Below are 19,344 nucleotides of genomic sequence, written 5' to 3'. Positions count from 1 at the left end.
TAAATCAAATATCTACTTTAAACTAATTAAATAAAAACCAAATGAGGCTGAAATTATACAATCAGATAATCAGAGTATTCCATATGAAAAAAATAGAAAACCATAATTTGAATTATCCTCAAATTTTTTTTAATAATTAATCATGTAATAAATAAATAATCAAATTGACACCAACATTTTCACAAACTTAAATTATACTCTAATATTAAAAAACTAAATTTTAATTTATAAAATGCATAAATATACTAAGTGTTAAACACTCAATTAGATTATTACAAAAGCTAAAAGCAACTATTCTATTTTTTTTCTTTATTGGACGAGAATCATTTAATATTCTAAATCTAATTAAATTGTAATTTTAATTTTAGCAAATGCGTGTTGTACTGCTCTTCCTATAATATATGGGAATGAGTGTCAATTTTAATCAGAGTTTTATCGATGGACATTCTCCAATCCCCTCCCGCATGATCAAGCTTCTCAAGAACTGCACTTCCATTATGAAAGCACTAAATAAATTAGCAGGGAACCTTGACTGATATATAGTGAGGTTTCAAACTGGTCCCTCCAAAACAATGTGCATATTGGGCTTTCCCAAAAGATTAATCCAAAAAATTAATGCAACACATCAAACATCGTAGGATCAAGACAATATGGTAGAATACACTTGTTTCCGTACATTGTAAATGACACATTACATTACAATCTGTGGAAAATGAGCTTCTCCTCTGGGCAGCCCATATTGGGCCATACAACACAAGTCATCGAGGAAATTAAGATGCTATAAACAATATAATTAAAACACCAGTCTGTATCTGAATATCTAGAAAGTATTACACAAGAAAAATTGTCCTCTATACCAAGAATGAGCCGTATGACCTTTTTCTATATGCAGGCCATTACTCCTCATAATAGGATCTTCTTGAAGACCCTGCAATATCAGGGGAAAACAGAAAATCTCTTGTACATGTGTAAAAGTCAGAATTTATCCCTGAATAATGTAATCAGCAGATATCCTAGATACTGTTGGTGCTTGCAATGGGAATAACATAAAGGGGAAAAGTACTGAATTCTTTTCACTTTATTCCAAAAAAAAACCCAATTGAAAGGCTTCTTGTACAAAAAGGTTATTTCTCAACAGACAAAGCAATCTTACCACGATGCTTTATCCCATCCTATACAGATGGTAACTATGTATACTAGTCCTGAGCACATACTGTTAAATGTCATCCAAGTCCAAACAAAATTTTGGAACACGTCAATTGCAACCCGTAAGGAAAATTGAATCAAATATTAAATCAATGAAATCTAAACTAAAAATAAGATTAGGAAGAGAATGAAAACCAATTCCACTCTCCTTAGGAATGCTCCTGACACATTTCTTTTTTGTGCTCCAATGAGGAATGTTCCATGCTGATACCTTTAACTTTTTGGCGAAGATCAAACTTCCTTGCAATGACAGGACGAACATCATCTACACCTACCAATGTCTCCAAGAATGGAAGCAATGAAACTAAAGCACTGTCTGAACGGTCATCAAACCAGCTTTCTATAGGAATGCCATTGTCTACTTGAAGTCCAAAGGCCTGCCAGAAATATATATGCTTGAAATCTAAATATTTTTTATCATAAGAAAGTAGCAACACTGCAAGTTAGATGGAAAATGAACAATATTTTTGACACCATCTATATAAATGCAGAACACAAAAAAAATTGATTGCAATTGAAAAGTGCTTGGAGAACTATACCAGAGGTGAGTTGTCAATTATTGCAATTTTAGAAAGATCACGTCCCAAAATTGTCAGATCTTTAGTGTAGTTGCCATCTACTACCACACATGACTCGCGGTAAACACGCTGGTGAATAAGCTTTTGCTTTGGATCCAGCTTATTTAAAAGTTGCTCTGCATAAATGCTTTGACTGGCTGTGAACACTATAATCTCAAACAATTGGGCAACTCTCTCCATAAACATTTGAAGAAATGGTCTACGTCGTACATATATGGTATGCTCCTTCATGTTAAAATGTACTGGAAAAGTGAAGTCTGCATCATCGCAATGTTCTAGTGTAGAATGGACAAGTGTCTCTGTTCAAGCCAAGTCAATAAAAAAGCTTCCAGATTAAAAAAAAAGTACTAATTTACACCCGTAAGAAGCTAGCTTGGAAAAATAATCACAAATCAAAATATGACATCCTATGACCTGTGCCTTTGAAGTTCGACAGGCATATCTGAATTTTTATTAAGCTAGTTAACTTTTGAAGCTTGTCAAACACAAAAAAGAAGGAAGCGAATCAGAAACTACATCAAATGAAGCAAGCTTTCAAGATCAAGTGAGATTCACACAGATGCTGGATGAGATCTGACCTTAATTTTTTAAAGGTTCTAATACAAACAAAAACAACAAAATGTATGGCTGATAGAGAGAAGTTTAACTCCTCAATAAAATCATGAAACTAATGAAATGACCATGCACTTTGAGTAAATAAAATACCAAATAATTTTTTTAATTACTATATAAAAATATGAAGCAAGTTTTTTTTACGAAGTTCAAGAAATAAGCTACAAATTCATTTAAGTATATAGATATTAAATAAATTTTAAAACAAAATAGTCTTTATATCTTTTCTAATATACCAACTTATTTCTGTATACACCTATCTCTTTTAATGCCCGTATAGAAAAATAAACTAAATAAACTAACTCGTAAATATCAATATATTTTTAAAAAATTATATATAATTTTAAAACTTCAGCATAGATTTTATGATTTGTTGTATTACCATAAAAAGAAATAAGATAGCTGAAGCCCACAAGTGAAATAAAACTAGGTGACGTATGTATGCCTTTTATTGTCTCACTTACCTATTAATGTTCCGTGCAGATGTAGTTTATGTAAATATTTAAAAATAATACTCATATAAATATTGTAAAGAAAAATTCTTTCCTTATATTAATGCTAATTAAAGGAAGATCAACAATAATAATAAAAATTCAATAATTCAATATAGATAAATTCATAACAGATTCAAATGATGACATGATATTTAATAATCAGTAAATTTAAAATTGGATATCTCAAATACATCTGGCTTTAAAATGTTAGATATATGAATATCACTGTAGGCACCTCAAGTAATCACTCTGAGAAGTTCAATCCTTGTTTCCTAGTTTGTCATACAAGTAATGCCTGAAAATATTTTCATCAAATTCAAGTTATTATTGATTTCTCGGTAAACGCCCTATTAAGCAAACTCTACGGGAGTATGGTAGAGTGGAGAATCAGCAGATGGGCAGAAAAATAAGGGAAAAGAGCTATGGGACAGGCCGGTTTCAGACCAAAACATTCCACCATTGATCACTGCATTACCCTAAGGTTCCTCATAGAAAAAAGTGTGATAAATAGAGGGACGAGGCTTTTTGCTGCTTTGTTGACTTTAAGAAAGCTTTTGACACTGTCCCTAGGGATAAGTTATGGAATAGGATGGAAGAATTAGAGGTGCCAACAAAGTATAAAGCTGCTGTTTATAAACTTTACGAATAGGTTAAAGCGAAAATTAGAACCAAAGTGGGCATGTCAGAATGCTTTAGCAATGACATAGGGGTCAAATAGGGATGTCCGTTATCGCCTACCTTGTTTGGCCTCTATATTGACAAATTCGGGGAGTGGCTAAACAAAGCCAATAGAGAGGGAATTCAGCTGGCTGAATATGTGATCAGATTGCTTTTATATGCCGATGACCTCATTCTCATTGCTAAAACAGCACAAGGGCTGAGAGAACATTTGAAGAGCTTAGAAAGCTTTTGCACGGAAGTAGGGATGGAGGTCAACAGTTCTAAGACCAAGATCATGGTCTTTTCTTTGAGGAAAAGAAAACAACAATGCACTTTCATATTTAATGACAAAGTGCTAGAAATTGTAGAAGAATACAAGTATTTGGAGACAGATTTCCATTACCAGCTCAGTTGGGAAACATGCAAATCAAAAAGGATATAAGGGGGATGGAAGACATCTTATCTTCTTCAAAACAGGTGCAAGACAGTAGAGTTATGGGATTGGAAGACTAAGAAAACCCTCTTTGGGTCGTTGGTGATACCAGTTATTTTATATGGCAGCGAGGTATGGGAGAGCAGCGTATCAAACCATAAATGGCGACAAATTGAAAGGATTCAGAAACACTTCATCACAACTAATCTCAAAATCAAATCCACAATTCCATACGAGATTATTTTAGCAGAGGTGGGTATGTTCCCGGTGGAGGGGGTATGTTCCCGGTGGAGGCCTCGGCAATTGTTAGATTGCTGAGCTATCTAAAGAAGGTGAGTAAAATGGATGCACGTCGCTGGCCTAGTAGGGTGGTTGACGGAGAACTGGCTCGTCGCAAGAAGACATGGAAGAAACAAAACGATAAATGGTTCAATAAGTAGAACACTGACTACCAAGAATGCCCAAAAAACAATTCTGAAATAAAAAAATGGGTGGCAAGAAAAGTTAGATCTGTCATGTGGGCAAAACAGTTAGGTATAGAAAAAGCCTATTATGTCAAAGAATTTAATCCCACATGCGAACATAACAACAAAGAATATTTAGGAGCCGAAATCAAAGGAAAAGGCAAAAATACTAATCACTCAATTGAGATCTGGTTCCCACCGTTTGAGATGTGAAAATAGTAAATGGAAGGTTCCTAAGAAAGAGTGGGAAGACAAAATTTGTAGATTTTGCAATGAGGGTGTGGTGGAAACAGAGTGGCACTATTTGAAGGATTGTACGGCATACAAAGACATTCGCAGCCAACACAAAGAAATGTTAAAAGTGAACAACATAAAAGACCTTTTTGAAGGACCAAGACTCCTCAAGGGGGCCATTTTACTTATGCAGATTCACAACAAAAAGAGATAGGCTGAAGAAATCGCATCAAACTGACTAGGAGTTCTATGTGGGTCCCTTAGGCTTATGGCCTCGTGGACGTCATTAAAAGTCTTTCATTTCATTTTGGGTACTTTGTTGAAATAATCTCACTCAACAAAACAGTAGGTGGTTGTGGTTATACATTGGAGTGGAGGTTTCAACATGTCTAACTACAAATTCAAAGTATTGCTTCTCAAGATTTATGCTAATATATTTATTAATTGGAACTGTATTCTGACATTTTTGGGTTTGAGAAGTCTAGCGAAAAAGCTTCACTACTTCACTAGTGAAGGCAAATCTTTCTGTACACAGGGTGGGTAAACTGCAAGAAGGGTGAGAAGCAAACGATGGGTCATATTTGAGCAAGGCTGGAAACAATTGTTGTCTGACCATTTTTTTAGAGAGATGAATTGTGTTTCAATTCTACAAAATTACTCACTACCAAAGATGTGTTCCTTAATTTATGTGCTCAGATTATTACACTGTTGCCTCATGCGACATCACTGTATGAGCAGCCAGCAAAATGGAAAACTTCCTGACTTCCTCTGTTCTTGCATATGTGTGAATAGGAATTATAGGATATCATGACAGTGGGACTCTAGATTACAACTAATCTCCAATGACCCAGCTCAGGTCATCGAATCATCCCATGGTTTTGCAAATAAGAAAATAACTCATTGCTATCTACTAGGATAGAGAACATGCTATAATAACACTATTAACAAGTAAAACAATGAACCATGTATATAAAATATATTAATAATGCAATTGCACTAGTATTAGAAGTATACTTCACAAGACAAAATGAATAGGAATAGTAAATACTAATTGTTTAAAGTGATAAAAAACAAACAAATAATGTGGCATTGCCTAGAGAAACTACAACTTTCATTCTGGCACAACAGACAATGATGGATAAATTGATAATAGACTGAATCCACATGAAAAATATTGACTTGCAAAATAATAAAATAAAAACCCCTCTAAAGCAAGTTATGTGCACAAAACTAAATAACCACATGCACTTGAGAGCACTGAAAGTGATCTAGATATTGACAACAGCAGAAATAAAAGAATGTATATAAAAAGCTTAGCTCAAATAGGAAATAACATACAATACCGATATACGAACAACACAATCATTAAAAATTGACAAAGTAACTTACCATCTAAGTCTAGTACAAGGGTTATAGGTGGCCTTCGCCTTGCTTGTTTGGGTAACAATATGGGTCGATATGGAGAAACCACTTCCGAGAGATCAGGCAAACTTCTGATGAATAAATGTGGGTCAAAATCATCAAGTTCATCAGAGGTGTCGGAGTCATTGCCATCATTACCACCATATTCTAAAGACTTTGTCTGTTGCATTGCGAGGAACAAGCATGCCCCATCTGAGTTAAGGAAATCTTCTTCAATAGATACAGTGTCATATGTATCATCAGATGTTGCATTTTCATCCACAAGAGGCCATACAATGCAATTGTCAGTGGCATCAAATGCTTGTGACTGAATAAATTCATCTTCAGGCAAGCTTGCTGTATTTGTGAAAGAATCTTGCACTGTTGCAGTTGCATCAGTATACACCCTGAACACAGATGTGTCTTTAAATACATCTAGAGATGAATAAAAAGCAGAGGAAGTTATATAGTTCTCTTCAGATGCAGCATTATCATTGTCTTGTATGTTGTCTACTATATCGATTCGCTTATCATCAGCCTCGCAGTCATCAACTGCAAAAAGAAAAGTGTTAATGAGTTCAATATTCAATGCCCTGCCCATTTCTTCTAAATATATTTAGATATTTAAATTGTTCCATGAAATCTGAGAATTTAAATTAAAAAAGTGAAAGAATCTGAAAGTATGAAATTTGAAAAAGATGTATGTGAACCTTGGTACAAAAGATTGGAAAAATGGATTTCTTTGGAACACAAGAAACAAAATTGACCTTATAAGAACTGGAACAAGAACTATTAGAAATCCCTGAAAAATGGATCAGAAAAAGGCAACCGATTTCAATGGTAAAGAAGAGAAGTAAAGCAAGTCATGCGACTATCATACAGGAAGAAACAAAAAGAAAGCATTTCATGGTCATGGCTATGTAATACAAGGTTTCTCCTGACCCTTCAAATTTCTATTTTAATGATTAATCATTATCATAGATCTATGGTATATGTCCACAATGTCTGCCTGTTTGGAGATTTGGTTCATAACTCAAGGACTACCAAAGTTTAACGTCAGTTATCCACAATGCACACAATCATTTATCCAAGTTAAGACGATGCCAAAAAACATGCAAAAAGATAAGGATTTTAAAAATATAACACATTTGACATGTCACCATTTGAGGTTTTGTATGGTACGATCCTCTCTTGTTGCATTATTGATCAAATGCTGTCCATGATTTCAATCAAAGGAACCAAGAAAGACAACGACTAAAGAAGATCCACAAAGTGTGACAGGATGAAATCCTAACAAGATCAAACTTTGGTTAGAACCTATGTTCTGGAGATGTTACAAGTGGCAGCAATGTCAGGCAATTTGTTGTATCTGTTTAATTTTATATAATGAATATGAACATTGACAATGAAATTGAGAACAATTATACTTAATTAATTAGATTGTCAGCTTTTGATTAGCCAAAATGTTATGTACAAGAGTAAACTTGGTGTAATATAGGTTAAAACAAGATGTAGATGATTGGTTTACTTTTGAATGATAATCATATAAGCTTTAAGTATCTCAAGCTAACTTCAATGTCAATCTTAAACTACGAGCCAATTTTGAGGCGGGTTGCACATACCCTTGAGCAATAAAAAGCTTGCAAAATACCTCCCATGTCTTGCACTAGAAGAAAGTACTAAGAAAAGATGTTATCTTGGTTCCTAAAACAGCATTTTTAGTGGCAGAGAAACAAAATTCTATACCTGTAGAAGGATAACTTCAAAATGCATGGAAAGGACCAGATATACAGCAACCTCCAGCACTAAAATAGTCAAAGCAGTTCAGGTGCAGATTATCAGCTCATTAATTAATTTTAGTTTTGAGAGGTAAATGGAGATTTTCTGGGTTCTTAACTTTTACGTTGATATTTATTCGTATTTTAAGTAAAAAGAGTCACGTATGATGTCTGTTATACCATTCTCTTGGTTCGATTTTTTTTTAAATTATGTGAAAATTACATGTTTCACATGGATAAAGGTACAAGTGATAAGTTAAAGTAAGCCATTAGGCCTTAGAAATATATTAATCATTTTGGATGTATGTGGTTGTGCACAGGCATATGACAACTATGCCTCAACCAAGGCATCATCTAAACTTATCTAGTAGGTAGTTGTGGCTTGAACTTGTGTCTACACCTGCATCAAAATATATCTTGCCTCTTTATGAACTTTCGCATAAGCTGTCTAGTAGCACTAGAGTTCGCATTTTTTCCCAATTTTGAGGAAAGGGACTTCAGGGAGATCACTTCCAATAGCTACAGTTTCATGTTTTTCCAGTAATTACAGATTTCTGGTTTTGCAGAAGTCACATATTTTGTATGCAAACATTCCACACATCAGCTGAGTTCAGATGCTTTTAGATTCCTCCACTTGTTTCAGATTCTGTTCAGTTTCATCTCTCGTGAGGCTTGCAAAATATTACCACAATCTTTGAAGGAAGGCTCATAACATGTATATATGCATATCCACAAAACGGAACAATGAACCTTCTAAAACTCAAGCAAGAGTATTTGTATCCCTATTATGATATTATCCATTCTTTTCACATGTATCATGTAGTTATATTACCATTGTATTGAGCTATATTTACCAAACAATGTGCTTTAAAACATTTGCCATTGACATGTCATCTAATTATTTTTAGTTTTTATTATTTAAGTATTGATCAAAACAAAAATTGATAATAGCATTATGATACACATATTCCATAGGTATTTATCTAAGTGCCAACTATAAAATGCTTTAAGTTAATAATAACCAGCCTTATTATAATAAGGAAGGTTATCAAAGGGGAAAGTTTCCAACATACCACCACTGGCACAATTAGCTGAGGCTTCATCATCAGGCATATGACGAACATGTGAAAATAGGGTCTCAACCGCAGATTGATGTGTTGTATTCATGCATAACTGTACAAAGAGATAATAGTTTTCTTATTTACAAATAGGAAATGAATCCAAAATGACAACTCCTGCATTTATTTCTATTGGCAGATTTAGGAAAAAACAAATTAAGTTCGGCAATATTCACAACTTTTTGCCAAAAAGTAATGTTCACTTTGAATGCAGATACATTTGAAAAGACAATCCTAACCTAAGGTGACCTTCAATGTTTTGTCTTCTCAATGGCTACCGCTAAGCCACGACATCTAACTATTAATTAGCAAAAAGCACAGGCAGAATTCCAATACAACAATAATCTATTCTAGTCTATAATAATGTTTTATTTAGCTGTTAGAAAAGTCAAATTCCTAACTTTATTTTTTTTAACTTTCAAACTCAAAAAGCATTTAGGAGAAGCTTGCCCATAAATAGAACTGTCATTACAACAATTTGAAACTTAGCAGCATTCTCTGAGAATGATCTATGAGAATGTATTATAGCCTCTCCTCAAATATAAAAGTAGTAGTTCTAAGACAATTATGTCACAATCCCAACTATATCAACTGAATCTAAAACATATTACTTCTGAAGTCTTTGTTTAAAAACCTTACAGAATCAAATGACTCTCAAGATATTGACAGTTTATGGCACATTAATCAAGAAGAAAATGGTTCTACAAGCAATGCAATCAAGCATTATACAACCTGTTGATCATTGCAAGAGTCATTTGTCATAGAAAATGCGAGTCTTAGATCTTGAGTTTGACGGTCATCATCAGCTGACTCTCTTTTATAGTTGGTATCCTTGACTCGTTTTCCTCCAACATATTCATGGCTGGCCATTGCATGACTTGAGGAAATGCAAACTGAAACATAATTAGGATACTAGTGAGTTATATTTTCAAAAATTCAGTCACAGAAAGCAGATATTATAAACACTTAATATTTGTGCCTTCAAAGTCCATAAAAATTGAATTAAGCATCAGGCAAGAGCTACATGATTGCTTGTTGAATGAAATTCTGGACCATTTGCAACAGACATATCAATGAGGGCAATTCCAAAATATTTATCAAGACAACAATCAGACGTACTTCCAAGAATGTGATTCGAATGGAACAAATGCAATGAAATCTAAAAATGTATACAAAGATTTTGGTCTAAGTTAGTGGCTCGGGTTCTGATATGAAAGCCTGGTACATGGGTGCGTGGAAAAAAAAGAATCACATTTTGGTTCATCTCTCTCTCTCTCTCTCTCTCTCTCTGTGCGTGTATATATATATATATATATATATATATATATATATATATATAGAGAGAGAGAGAGAGAGAGAGAGAGAGAGAGAGAGAGAGTTGCAAAACTAATCATTTCATGGTATGATGCTTGATCATTGATCAATGCCAAAGATATACCTTAAAAATTTAAATACTTGATTATTCATCTATGTTCACGTTTCTAATGGAAACCATTATACTGAATTACTTAATAACAAAATGAAAATGTCGTTCATGAAACATGATCCAATGTTCTTCAATAATCATAGGAAATATCAAAAAAATTATAATCTATGGAAAATATCACAACATTTTAGGTTCAGGAATAAAAAAAGGTTTTTACCTCAAGTTTGAACCGACATTGTTTAACTCTGGACCATGGGTTGTCACAGGTTCACCCAGGTACTCGGTGGGTTTGTGCTGGGTAGGCACAGGGTGCACGCCCAGCACTGTGGGTACTCAGATTCGCGAACCCCTGAGTACCCACAGTGTTGGGAACACACCCTGTGCACATCCAGCACAAATCCACAGGCAAACCTGTACCAGGTTCACACCTGAATCCGGTTCGAGGGCTCAGGGTGCAAACCAGTAACTTGGATTTGGTTTGAACAATATGAATTTTGGTAATTCTTGGGACAAGGGGTTTTCTCAAACTGAAGATTGATTGAAATTTGAATATATACTTACATGATTCCCATTGTAGATTCCCATTTATATTTGAAACAGGAAAGAGAATTAACCCATATGAAACAAAATTTCAAAACAAAATACTATGATTACTCACCAGACCTGCGTTTTGCTGAAGAAGAGGTCCTTAATTCTGACATTTCAGAACTGATTTCATGTTGAAGATAAGCTCTTTTTCTCATATTTAAGTTGGGACATACTTGGCCACCATTTATTGCCGCTGAAGCCTTTCCTATTTTGCAAGCCTTCATCGTGCAACTTGTTCTATGTCGATTATTTTGACATAGAAATTCATTTATCTGAGCCAGACACTAAATTCAACAAGGATTCAATGTTCACATTATTGTCCAAGGAAGGGAAATTTTAAAATCAAAAGGCAAATTACATATTGGAGACAAATGTCAAATCTACAGAAGCAAATGAAATCACTGTTCAGTTCTGCAAAAAACAACTCAATATTAGCAGTATAACACAAAGAATCTAAAGCTAGCAGCGCGATCCTAAAAAAACTAGTATTTTTTACATGAAAATATAATATCATCTTTACAAAATCTACCTCATATCTTTCCAAAGGCCAGCTTATTCGGCTCATTTGCTACCAACAAGAAATCAGCCCCAACATGGGGCTACATCCTGTGTAAAATAATGTCAGCTTTATGACAAAAGGCTTATACATTTCTGAACACACTATCATGACATCAATATGATCTTATATCCACTTGCTTGAATGCATTGAACAGTCAATTAAGATGTGTCTATAGATTGTCACAAAAATGGAGATGACAATATGACATGGAAAGCCTGTAAGTTTGACAGAATCATCTATGTGCTCAAAACCGAGAAAAATCCAACACAAGTTTTAAGTAGTTGAAATTGATAAAAATTGCAAAGAATAACTTCAAACAAAAACAACTCCCAATTTGGAATTTCTGGATAGAGTAGTTAGCAACATTAAATGTTGTGTGTGGAACTGTGTGCTATATGCAATAATAAAATAATTTAATAAGTATTTATGTTAATCGCTATGGCACATTGATAGTAAGATCAGCTTAAATAACTAGAAGTTGATAAATTTAGCCAACAATTCAACTTATTAGTTATTTAAGTACGTTGAAAGTACTTCGGATTGAAAGCTTGTGCCTACTATTATTTCCAAGTATTTTGGAAAGGAAATTTGTTCTAAACAAAAATGAAAAAGATTTCTTCTAGACGAGACTTCAAACTTTCAATGAGTATGCCAAATATATGTCGCAATAACATGACATCTCTGTGTGCACACATTTTCTTGAGCTTTCTATCCTGACAATGGATCTCAGAGTGTGATCCGAAACATTGATTAAAAATTTGTGCACAATCAATACCAGAAAAAAATACATCGAAATTAGACTGGTATTTATTCTAAAAAATTGCAATTCATCATCACCATTAATGGACCCTTGCTGCAGCTTAGTGACAGAGTGAAAGTACTACTTTTCTCATGCAAACTATACAAGGGTCATGATCCACAGGCATTGCATCGCATTTACACCAAAATGCATTCTTGGTAAAAGTGAAGAAATCTCACCCTGCTAATGGAGTTAGCATATATGTAAATAAGAATAATGAGAGTAAATAGTTTCTCGACTTTTAGTTTTATATAAAGCCAAACGAATTAATCCTAGAGTTGCAGTGACTGGAGGGATTTGTAGTAATAAAAATTATAACAATTTTCGAATCATCAAAATCATTAGCATTCAATACAACTGGGAATAGTGAGTTTTTCCAGCACAGTGACAATAATATACCCAATTGAGTTTGTTTCAATGACCTTCATTCCTAAGGTCAAAACTCGAGTAATTTTAAAAGAATAAAAAAATATTAGGAGTTACAAAAATGCAGATTACTGACAGAGTTAGAGTACTACTTATCTCATGCAAACCATACAAGGGTCATGATCCACAGGCATTGCATCATTTTTTACACCAAAATGCATTCTTAGTAAAAGTGAAGAAATCTCACCTTGCTAATGGAATTAGCATATACGTAAATAAGAATAATAAGTGTAAATAGTTTCTCGACTTTTAGTTTTAGATAAAGCCCCACAAATTAATACTAGGGTTGCAGTGACTGGAGGGATTTGTACTAATAAAAATTATAACAATTTTTGAATCATCAAAATCTCTATTTTCTTAATTTACAAGGTTTTTTCTGATTACTTACATGAGCTCGATTCTGCAATCAAGCAGTAACTCTGTTGAAAGTTGTGCAAATGTCTGAGCATTCAATCAAACAACATACCTGAAAGCAAAAGCCATGGGATATAGTCTGATTCGGGCCCATGGGGAAGTAAGAGTAGATCCTCTGATTGATGCAAAGCATTTGATGTGGACATTTGGATCTTCTGACTTTCTAGTTGGTAACTTGGTGCCTATTGTAAGAGGCTGCAGATACCCTGTGCAACAGGGCGTAGGTTGCTTATAGAGAAGGTAACAGAGGATCACATACCTATAAAAGTCCAGTTACTAAATACAGTCATTATACAGCTTTCTGCAGGTGTCGATAGACTGCTACTAGCCTAATGGAAACAACAGCTCACTACAGGTATTAACTATTAAAGGCATTCGCATGACTTTCAATTAGTACGAGATCAACAAGGAGACCAATTGGGACCATTGTCTTCTAGAATAATTAATGAGGCTGATGGTATTGCTTTTAACAATGCTACTGGAATCATTGATGACGGTGATATGTATTGCTTTTTGCAATGCTTCTGGAGTCAAGACGGTAGGACAGCAAGAGTATGTTTGTGCATTGAAACTACAGGCAACTCGACAATGATTCATACAGCTGTCAGCCACTCATACATATCTTCATGGCTCTCAACTAGTTTTGGCCTTTAGGTTGAATTGTAGTGGCTGGGAGCTCATTTTAGACAGAAGAATGAATAGAGGCAGTTTGCCTGCATGTCTCTCTGCCATCATGAGGTGACACTAGCTAGGATAGCAAGCATGTTATTCATTGCTAGCCGGTTATCTAATTACCCTAGACCACAACAGCTGGGTTATTCCTCTCCATAGTTAGTCTCTCTCTTTGACCAGGATTGAAGGGTTGTAATAATTTGATAAGCAATTTCTTCATTTGCCCATGCTAGCTGAGTGGGTGTTCATTTTTTAAAGTTAGATTATAAATGGTTATTGCCTTCCAAAGCAACCATCAATACTTTGAAGAGGTAGTCAATTTACAAGATAATTGTCAATCTTTCATTGGCAAGGAGAACATAAGGGTATTAAAAATGACAATGAAATTGAATACAAGGTTGGTCATTGGGCTGAGAGGAACTTTCAAATTGCTGTGATAAAGAAGAGTAAACAGGACTTCATGTGAATTGCAGCTAATAGGGTTGGAGAACAGAGCTGCCTGCTGGGACATATTACAGCCCTAATAAGACAATTAAAATCACAATCTCCTTGTACTAAAACTATTATGGTGAATGTGATGGAATTGCACATACTGTTCCTGAGTTTTATACCCATTGGATTTTCTCTAAACAAAATGTGTGACCTGTAGTTTTGTTCATCATGTGCCTTGTTGTTTTGATTTTGCAATATTATTACTGCTGCAAAATAAATAAATGGTTTGACACTACTTACTAAAAGTAATCTTCATCAATGCCAAAAAATGACTGACACTAGTTATCATTATAAAGTAGTGTTCCATTGACAGAGAAAAATAACTAAAACATTCTTCATCGTCTCTCACATTTTTTTTCTAATATTATTATTTAATAAAGCTAATATGATTCTTCATAGACCTTGATAGCTAAAATCTATATTTAATTATTTCAAAGTCCAAAATGCCCTCCATTTCTAAAATTAATTAACTATTTTTCTGAATTATTTAATTTATTTATTTTCATCATTTATCCTCCTTAATTGAATAATATCTAATATTATTTAGTTAAATATTTTTTCATATCTTTCTAGTTTCTATGTGAATCCACTTCCAGCATGGAGGTATATTCTGGCCATAAAGGTCAGCTATACAGTTCTGATGATGATATAGGTCTGTTACAGCAAGATGGCACCTTGATGCAAGCTCCAATATTCACCAATTCTTCCAGAAATGACTCAAATCATCCCAGAGCCAACCGAACGCTGCTAAATTGCCATAAAATGACAGAAAGTTGCAAGTTCTAGGTCTGTAATTCACATTTAAGTTTTCAGCATCTCCCAACACCTTGCAAGCAGCTTGCTATATGATTTTGAGCATGTAATATGACTGTATTGTATAACTCTTTTTTAACAATGGGCAAGCAGGGCAGTTGTATTATTTTTCCAGAGTTAGAAAAGAGTTATATTTGTGTACTCTTATTCTGCAGTTAAATGTTATCATTCTATGCATAGCAGTGACACACTTTAGTACATTTTACAACTAACTTGCTCATTCTATCGTTATATGCAGTCTAAAAGAATTCATTGTTGAACATAAAGGAAAAGTTACTTTTCAGCTTTCCCCTTGAACTGGTTTCCTTACAATGGCTGCCTGGCTAGGGATGTCTGGCCATCCTGGAGATGGCAGGGACATCCCAGACTGTCTTGGGTACAATCGTACATCCAGTGCCAGGCAGCATCGTCCCCAAGTTTCTTGGATGTTTCCTCTAAAAATTCAGAATTCAGGTGCAGCAGGGGGATGTCCCTTTGTCATTCCCAAGTTCCGGAAACATTTCCAGTATGGGGATGGGATTTCCTAGGTTGTGGATGCATCCCCTGAAAACTCTGCTTGCAAGCCCTAAAATGATATCCAAAGTTATGACATCTAGCTTAGTTGGTCAACTGCAGCCTCCTTCTAAATCCAAGGTTGAGCCTGCTGTAGAAACTGAGGGACTGTACCCTGACATCTCTATGCCAAACAGGCTTATGCATTGTCCTTTATGTCAGAGGACCTGGACAATAACCCAAGATGATTTGTAAACAATAAAAGGGAAAGTATCAAAAATCAGGTTACCCATAAAATACAAAATGTCAAAAACATTGGTGAACGTTAAAATCCAAAACAGATAAACTCAATGATCTAATTGACTGAATGGGATGGGTAAAAGGGCCCCTGTATTATATGTCACTGTACTGGGACCTTAACTGAGATATCACCAATATCATAAAGATAAATGAAAATATTTAATATGTAAATATTTAAATCGAAAATCGGTAAATCTTATGAATTAGTTTGATCCAATGGAAAAGGAAAAGGGATCTCAATTTGGGCCTTGCAGTTCTACAAGAGACCTAATTCTCCAGACCAGGTTCAGCAGCAACCCTGATCCTTTACTAACTGCATTCAAGTTGTTTATAGTATCAACAATCTTTAATTACTTGCATTCAAAATACTGCATGTTTTAATTTCTCAGATTCATGAGGAATTAGGTTCAGCAGCAACCCTGATCCTTTACTAACTGCATTCAAGTTGTTTATAGTATCAACAATCTTTAATTACTTGCATTCAAAATACTGCATGTTTTAATTTCTCAGATTCATGAGGATGCTCTAACCCAAGATATTGCTGTCAATATTATAGCAAATTTCAAGCCGCAAACAATCCCATTGAGAATCAAACCAGGTCTAGCAGTGGTAAACTACTAGAAATATACCTTTAAAGCTTAAGCACCAGACCCTCCAAAAATGGCATTAAGCAGGCAATTCCCAGCCTACAAAAAGACCTGACAACCGAAACTGGCGTGCCATCGGAAAAGAAAAGGCATCTATGTATCCTATGTTATTGGAGCAGAACACCAGTTGACATAGTTAACAATATAAACAAATAAATAGTATAATTGTGTGCATTGACCCCATGTCTTCATGCCCCCATGCAGCTGCTTAAGTGCAATTCCTGCTTAAGCAGCTGGTGCATTCCATGCATATTTTCATAAAGAGAAGAGATTAAACTGGAATGTTTCCCTATTTAATCAGCTACTACTTAATTGAAAATAAGCTTTGAAAAAATATTAGGACATGGGATAAGCAGCAAGTGCATAATGAGAAAAATGACTCAAACCCTATGACTTGATTCAATGCCATGGCAAATGAAGAGATGGCTGACCTCCCAAAAAGGCCCAATGCTTCACCTCTGTGATCATGGCCTAGAGAAAAGGAGTGCTAAGTGTACTACTCATTATCATTAGAGAAGGGCTCTTGTGAACCACTGCTCATAGAGCATGGGTCAATGAATTTGATTTAATAACTACACAATTAAATCCCAATAGCAATGACATTATTTGACCTGCTGTGGAAAATCTCCTACTTATCAAATGAAGAGATAATTACCCACCAGAAAATAAACAAAGTAGCGTGCGCTAAAATCATGTGACTCATTTTGATCCAGCGTAAAAGGTAAAAGAATCTCAGATTTCAGCCTCAATCTTCAATAAGATACATAAATCTCCAACAGTCTCAGTGGCGAAACTGATCCGTTACAAATTGCCTCCGAATTGTTTACGGCAACGACAATCTTTTATCACTTGCACTCAAATTACTGCATGTTTCGATTTCAAAGGTCCATGAGATGCTTCCCACCCAGAAGTTATAGTCAAAACTATACCGATTGAAAATCAAATCTGGGTTAGCAGAAAGGCAAATGAAGAGATGGCTGACCTCCCAAAAAGGCCCAATGCTTCACCTCTGTGAGCATGGCCTAGAGAAAAGGAGTGCTAAGTGTACTACTCATTCTCATTAGAGAAGGGCTCTTGTGAACCACTGCTCATAGAGCATGGGTCAATGAATTTGATTTAATAACTACACAATTAAATCCCAATAGCAATGACATTATTTGACCTGCTGTGGAAAATCTCCTACTTATCAAATGAAGAGATAATTACCCACCAGAAAATAAACAAAGTAGCGAGCGCTAAAATCATGTGACTCATTTTGATCCAGCGTAAAAGGTAAAAGAATCTCAGATTTCAGCCTCAATCTTCAATAAGATACATAAATCTCCAACAGTCTCAGTGGCGACACTGATCCGTTACAAATTGCCTCCGAATTGTTTACGGCAACGACAATCTTTTATCACTTGCACTCAAATTACTGCATGTTTCGATTTCAAAGGTCCATGAGATGCTTCCCACCCAGAAGTTATAGTCAAAACTATACCGATTGAAAATCAAACCTGGGTTAGCAGAGGTCAACACCCAGGAATTCACCCATGAACCAAAGACCATGCAAAGCACGTTATCGATCAGGCGATTTCCAGCCGACATGGCAACCTAAGGACCAAAACTGAACTAGCCGCTAGTATACTGGCACCAATTTAACATTAAACCAGAACCCATCCACAAGAAGCTTTCACTGAGTCGGTTCCCAGAAGAGAAGCCAACCTGAGAATCGAACCCGGGCCACACAGGCACCAATTTCCCAAGCCCGATTCACTGGAATCGGACCTCTAATTAGGCCCAAATCACACAGCTCCTAGTAAAAAACTACACAAACAATCCCATCTTTTTGCTCAATTACAACTTTCACGAAACTCCAAACGCAAAAAACTTAAAAACCTCAAAAATTAAACACTCCGAATCCACTTCCCGCCCCATACTAGTCCAACAGGAGAAGCCAAAAGAGATTCAAAAGCAGGAAAGTGGGCAGAGAACATTATTTACCTGTCGAGAGGACCGTTGGGGGTTCTGCCGCTGGGGTGCCGTCCTCCTTAAAAAGCCGAAACAGAAACGATCGCCTCGGAGTCGTAACTAGAATTTAAACATGGAATAATAGGAAGGCCCCCTTCCCTTCCCCCAAGGCCCCAGGGTATAATCGACCGCGCAGATCAGATCTCCTCCCCGGAACCCTCCCAACGCGTGCCACGTGTCTCTGCTAACGTCACCCTGGCTTGCAGGGTACGGTATTATACTCCGTCACCTGGGGAATGTGTGTCAATTGACGGGAATCTTGACCTGAGGAAGAATAAATCCACTGTACAACCCACAGAAAACTGTGTTCGGAATATTCTGACAGCTGAGGAGGTTATGTCTGTTGACGAGAACAGAAACGGGAAATTAGGAGCGGGTATTGACGGGAACGAATATTCCGAGGAATCTATGACGTAACGATAGATTCCTAGGGTTTCACTAAAGGCTCTGTTTTTTTTATTCCCCTTAAATTTGGTTTAAAGTCAACGGGGTCAACGCGCAGTTTTTTTTTGGGAAACCGATGAAGGGAATTTCTGTGTGTTTTGGGTCGTTGTCAAGGGCGGATGTTTCTTCTACTATGGAGGTAGGTAGGTAGTGATTGGGAAGATGAAGAGAGTTTGTTGTTTCTCTTATTTTGTCTTTCTTTCTTTGGGCATTTTAATTTTAGAGTGTGATTTGAAATGTTTTTCGAAATGTTTTCTATGTCTAAATGAGGAGTTACGTGTAAA

At 35.5% G+C, this 19,344-nt stretch overlaps 1 protein-coding gene across 1 annotated transcript; it reads right to left on the bottom strand.

The window, feature by feature from the left end:
- Positions 1–651: 651 nt before the first annotated feature.
- On the bottom strand, positions 652–18,657 carry LOC149553274 (uncharacterized). The gene is made up of 7 exons (XM_089788742.1): positions 18,590–18,657; positions 11,063–11,276; positions 9,711–9,871; positions 8,934–9,033; positions 6,071–6,634; positions 1,746–2,083; positions 652–1,583 (listed from the first exon to the last, which is right to left on the bottom strand). Exons 2-7 carry the CDS (start codon positions 11,214–11,216, stop codon positions 1,356–1,358), a joined length of 1,545 nt encoding a protein of 514 aa, XP_089644868.1. The 5' UTR covers positions 11,217–11,276; positions 18,590–18,657; the 3' UTR covers positions 652–1,355.
- Between the last annotated feature and the right edge of the window lie 687 nt (positions 18,658–19,344).

The sequence above is a fragment of the Cupressus sempervirens genome, chromosome 6 (genome assembly GCF_028749045.1).
Source record: "Cupressus sempervirens isolate cs-2001-9-10 chromosome 6, ASM2874904v1, whole genome shotgun sequence".
Classification (NCBI taxonomy): domain Eukaryota; kingdom Viridiplantae; phylum Streptophyta; class Pinopsida; order Cupressales; family Cupressaceae; genus Cupressus; species Cupressus sempervirens.
Note: the sequence above shows the minus strand (reverse complement) of the source record. Positions and strands in the feature narration are given on the sequence as shown.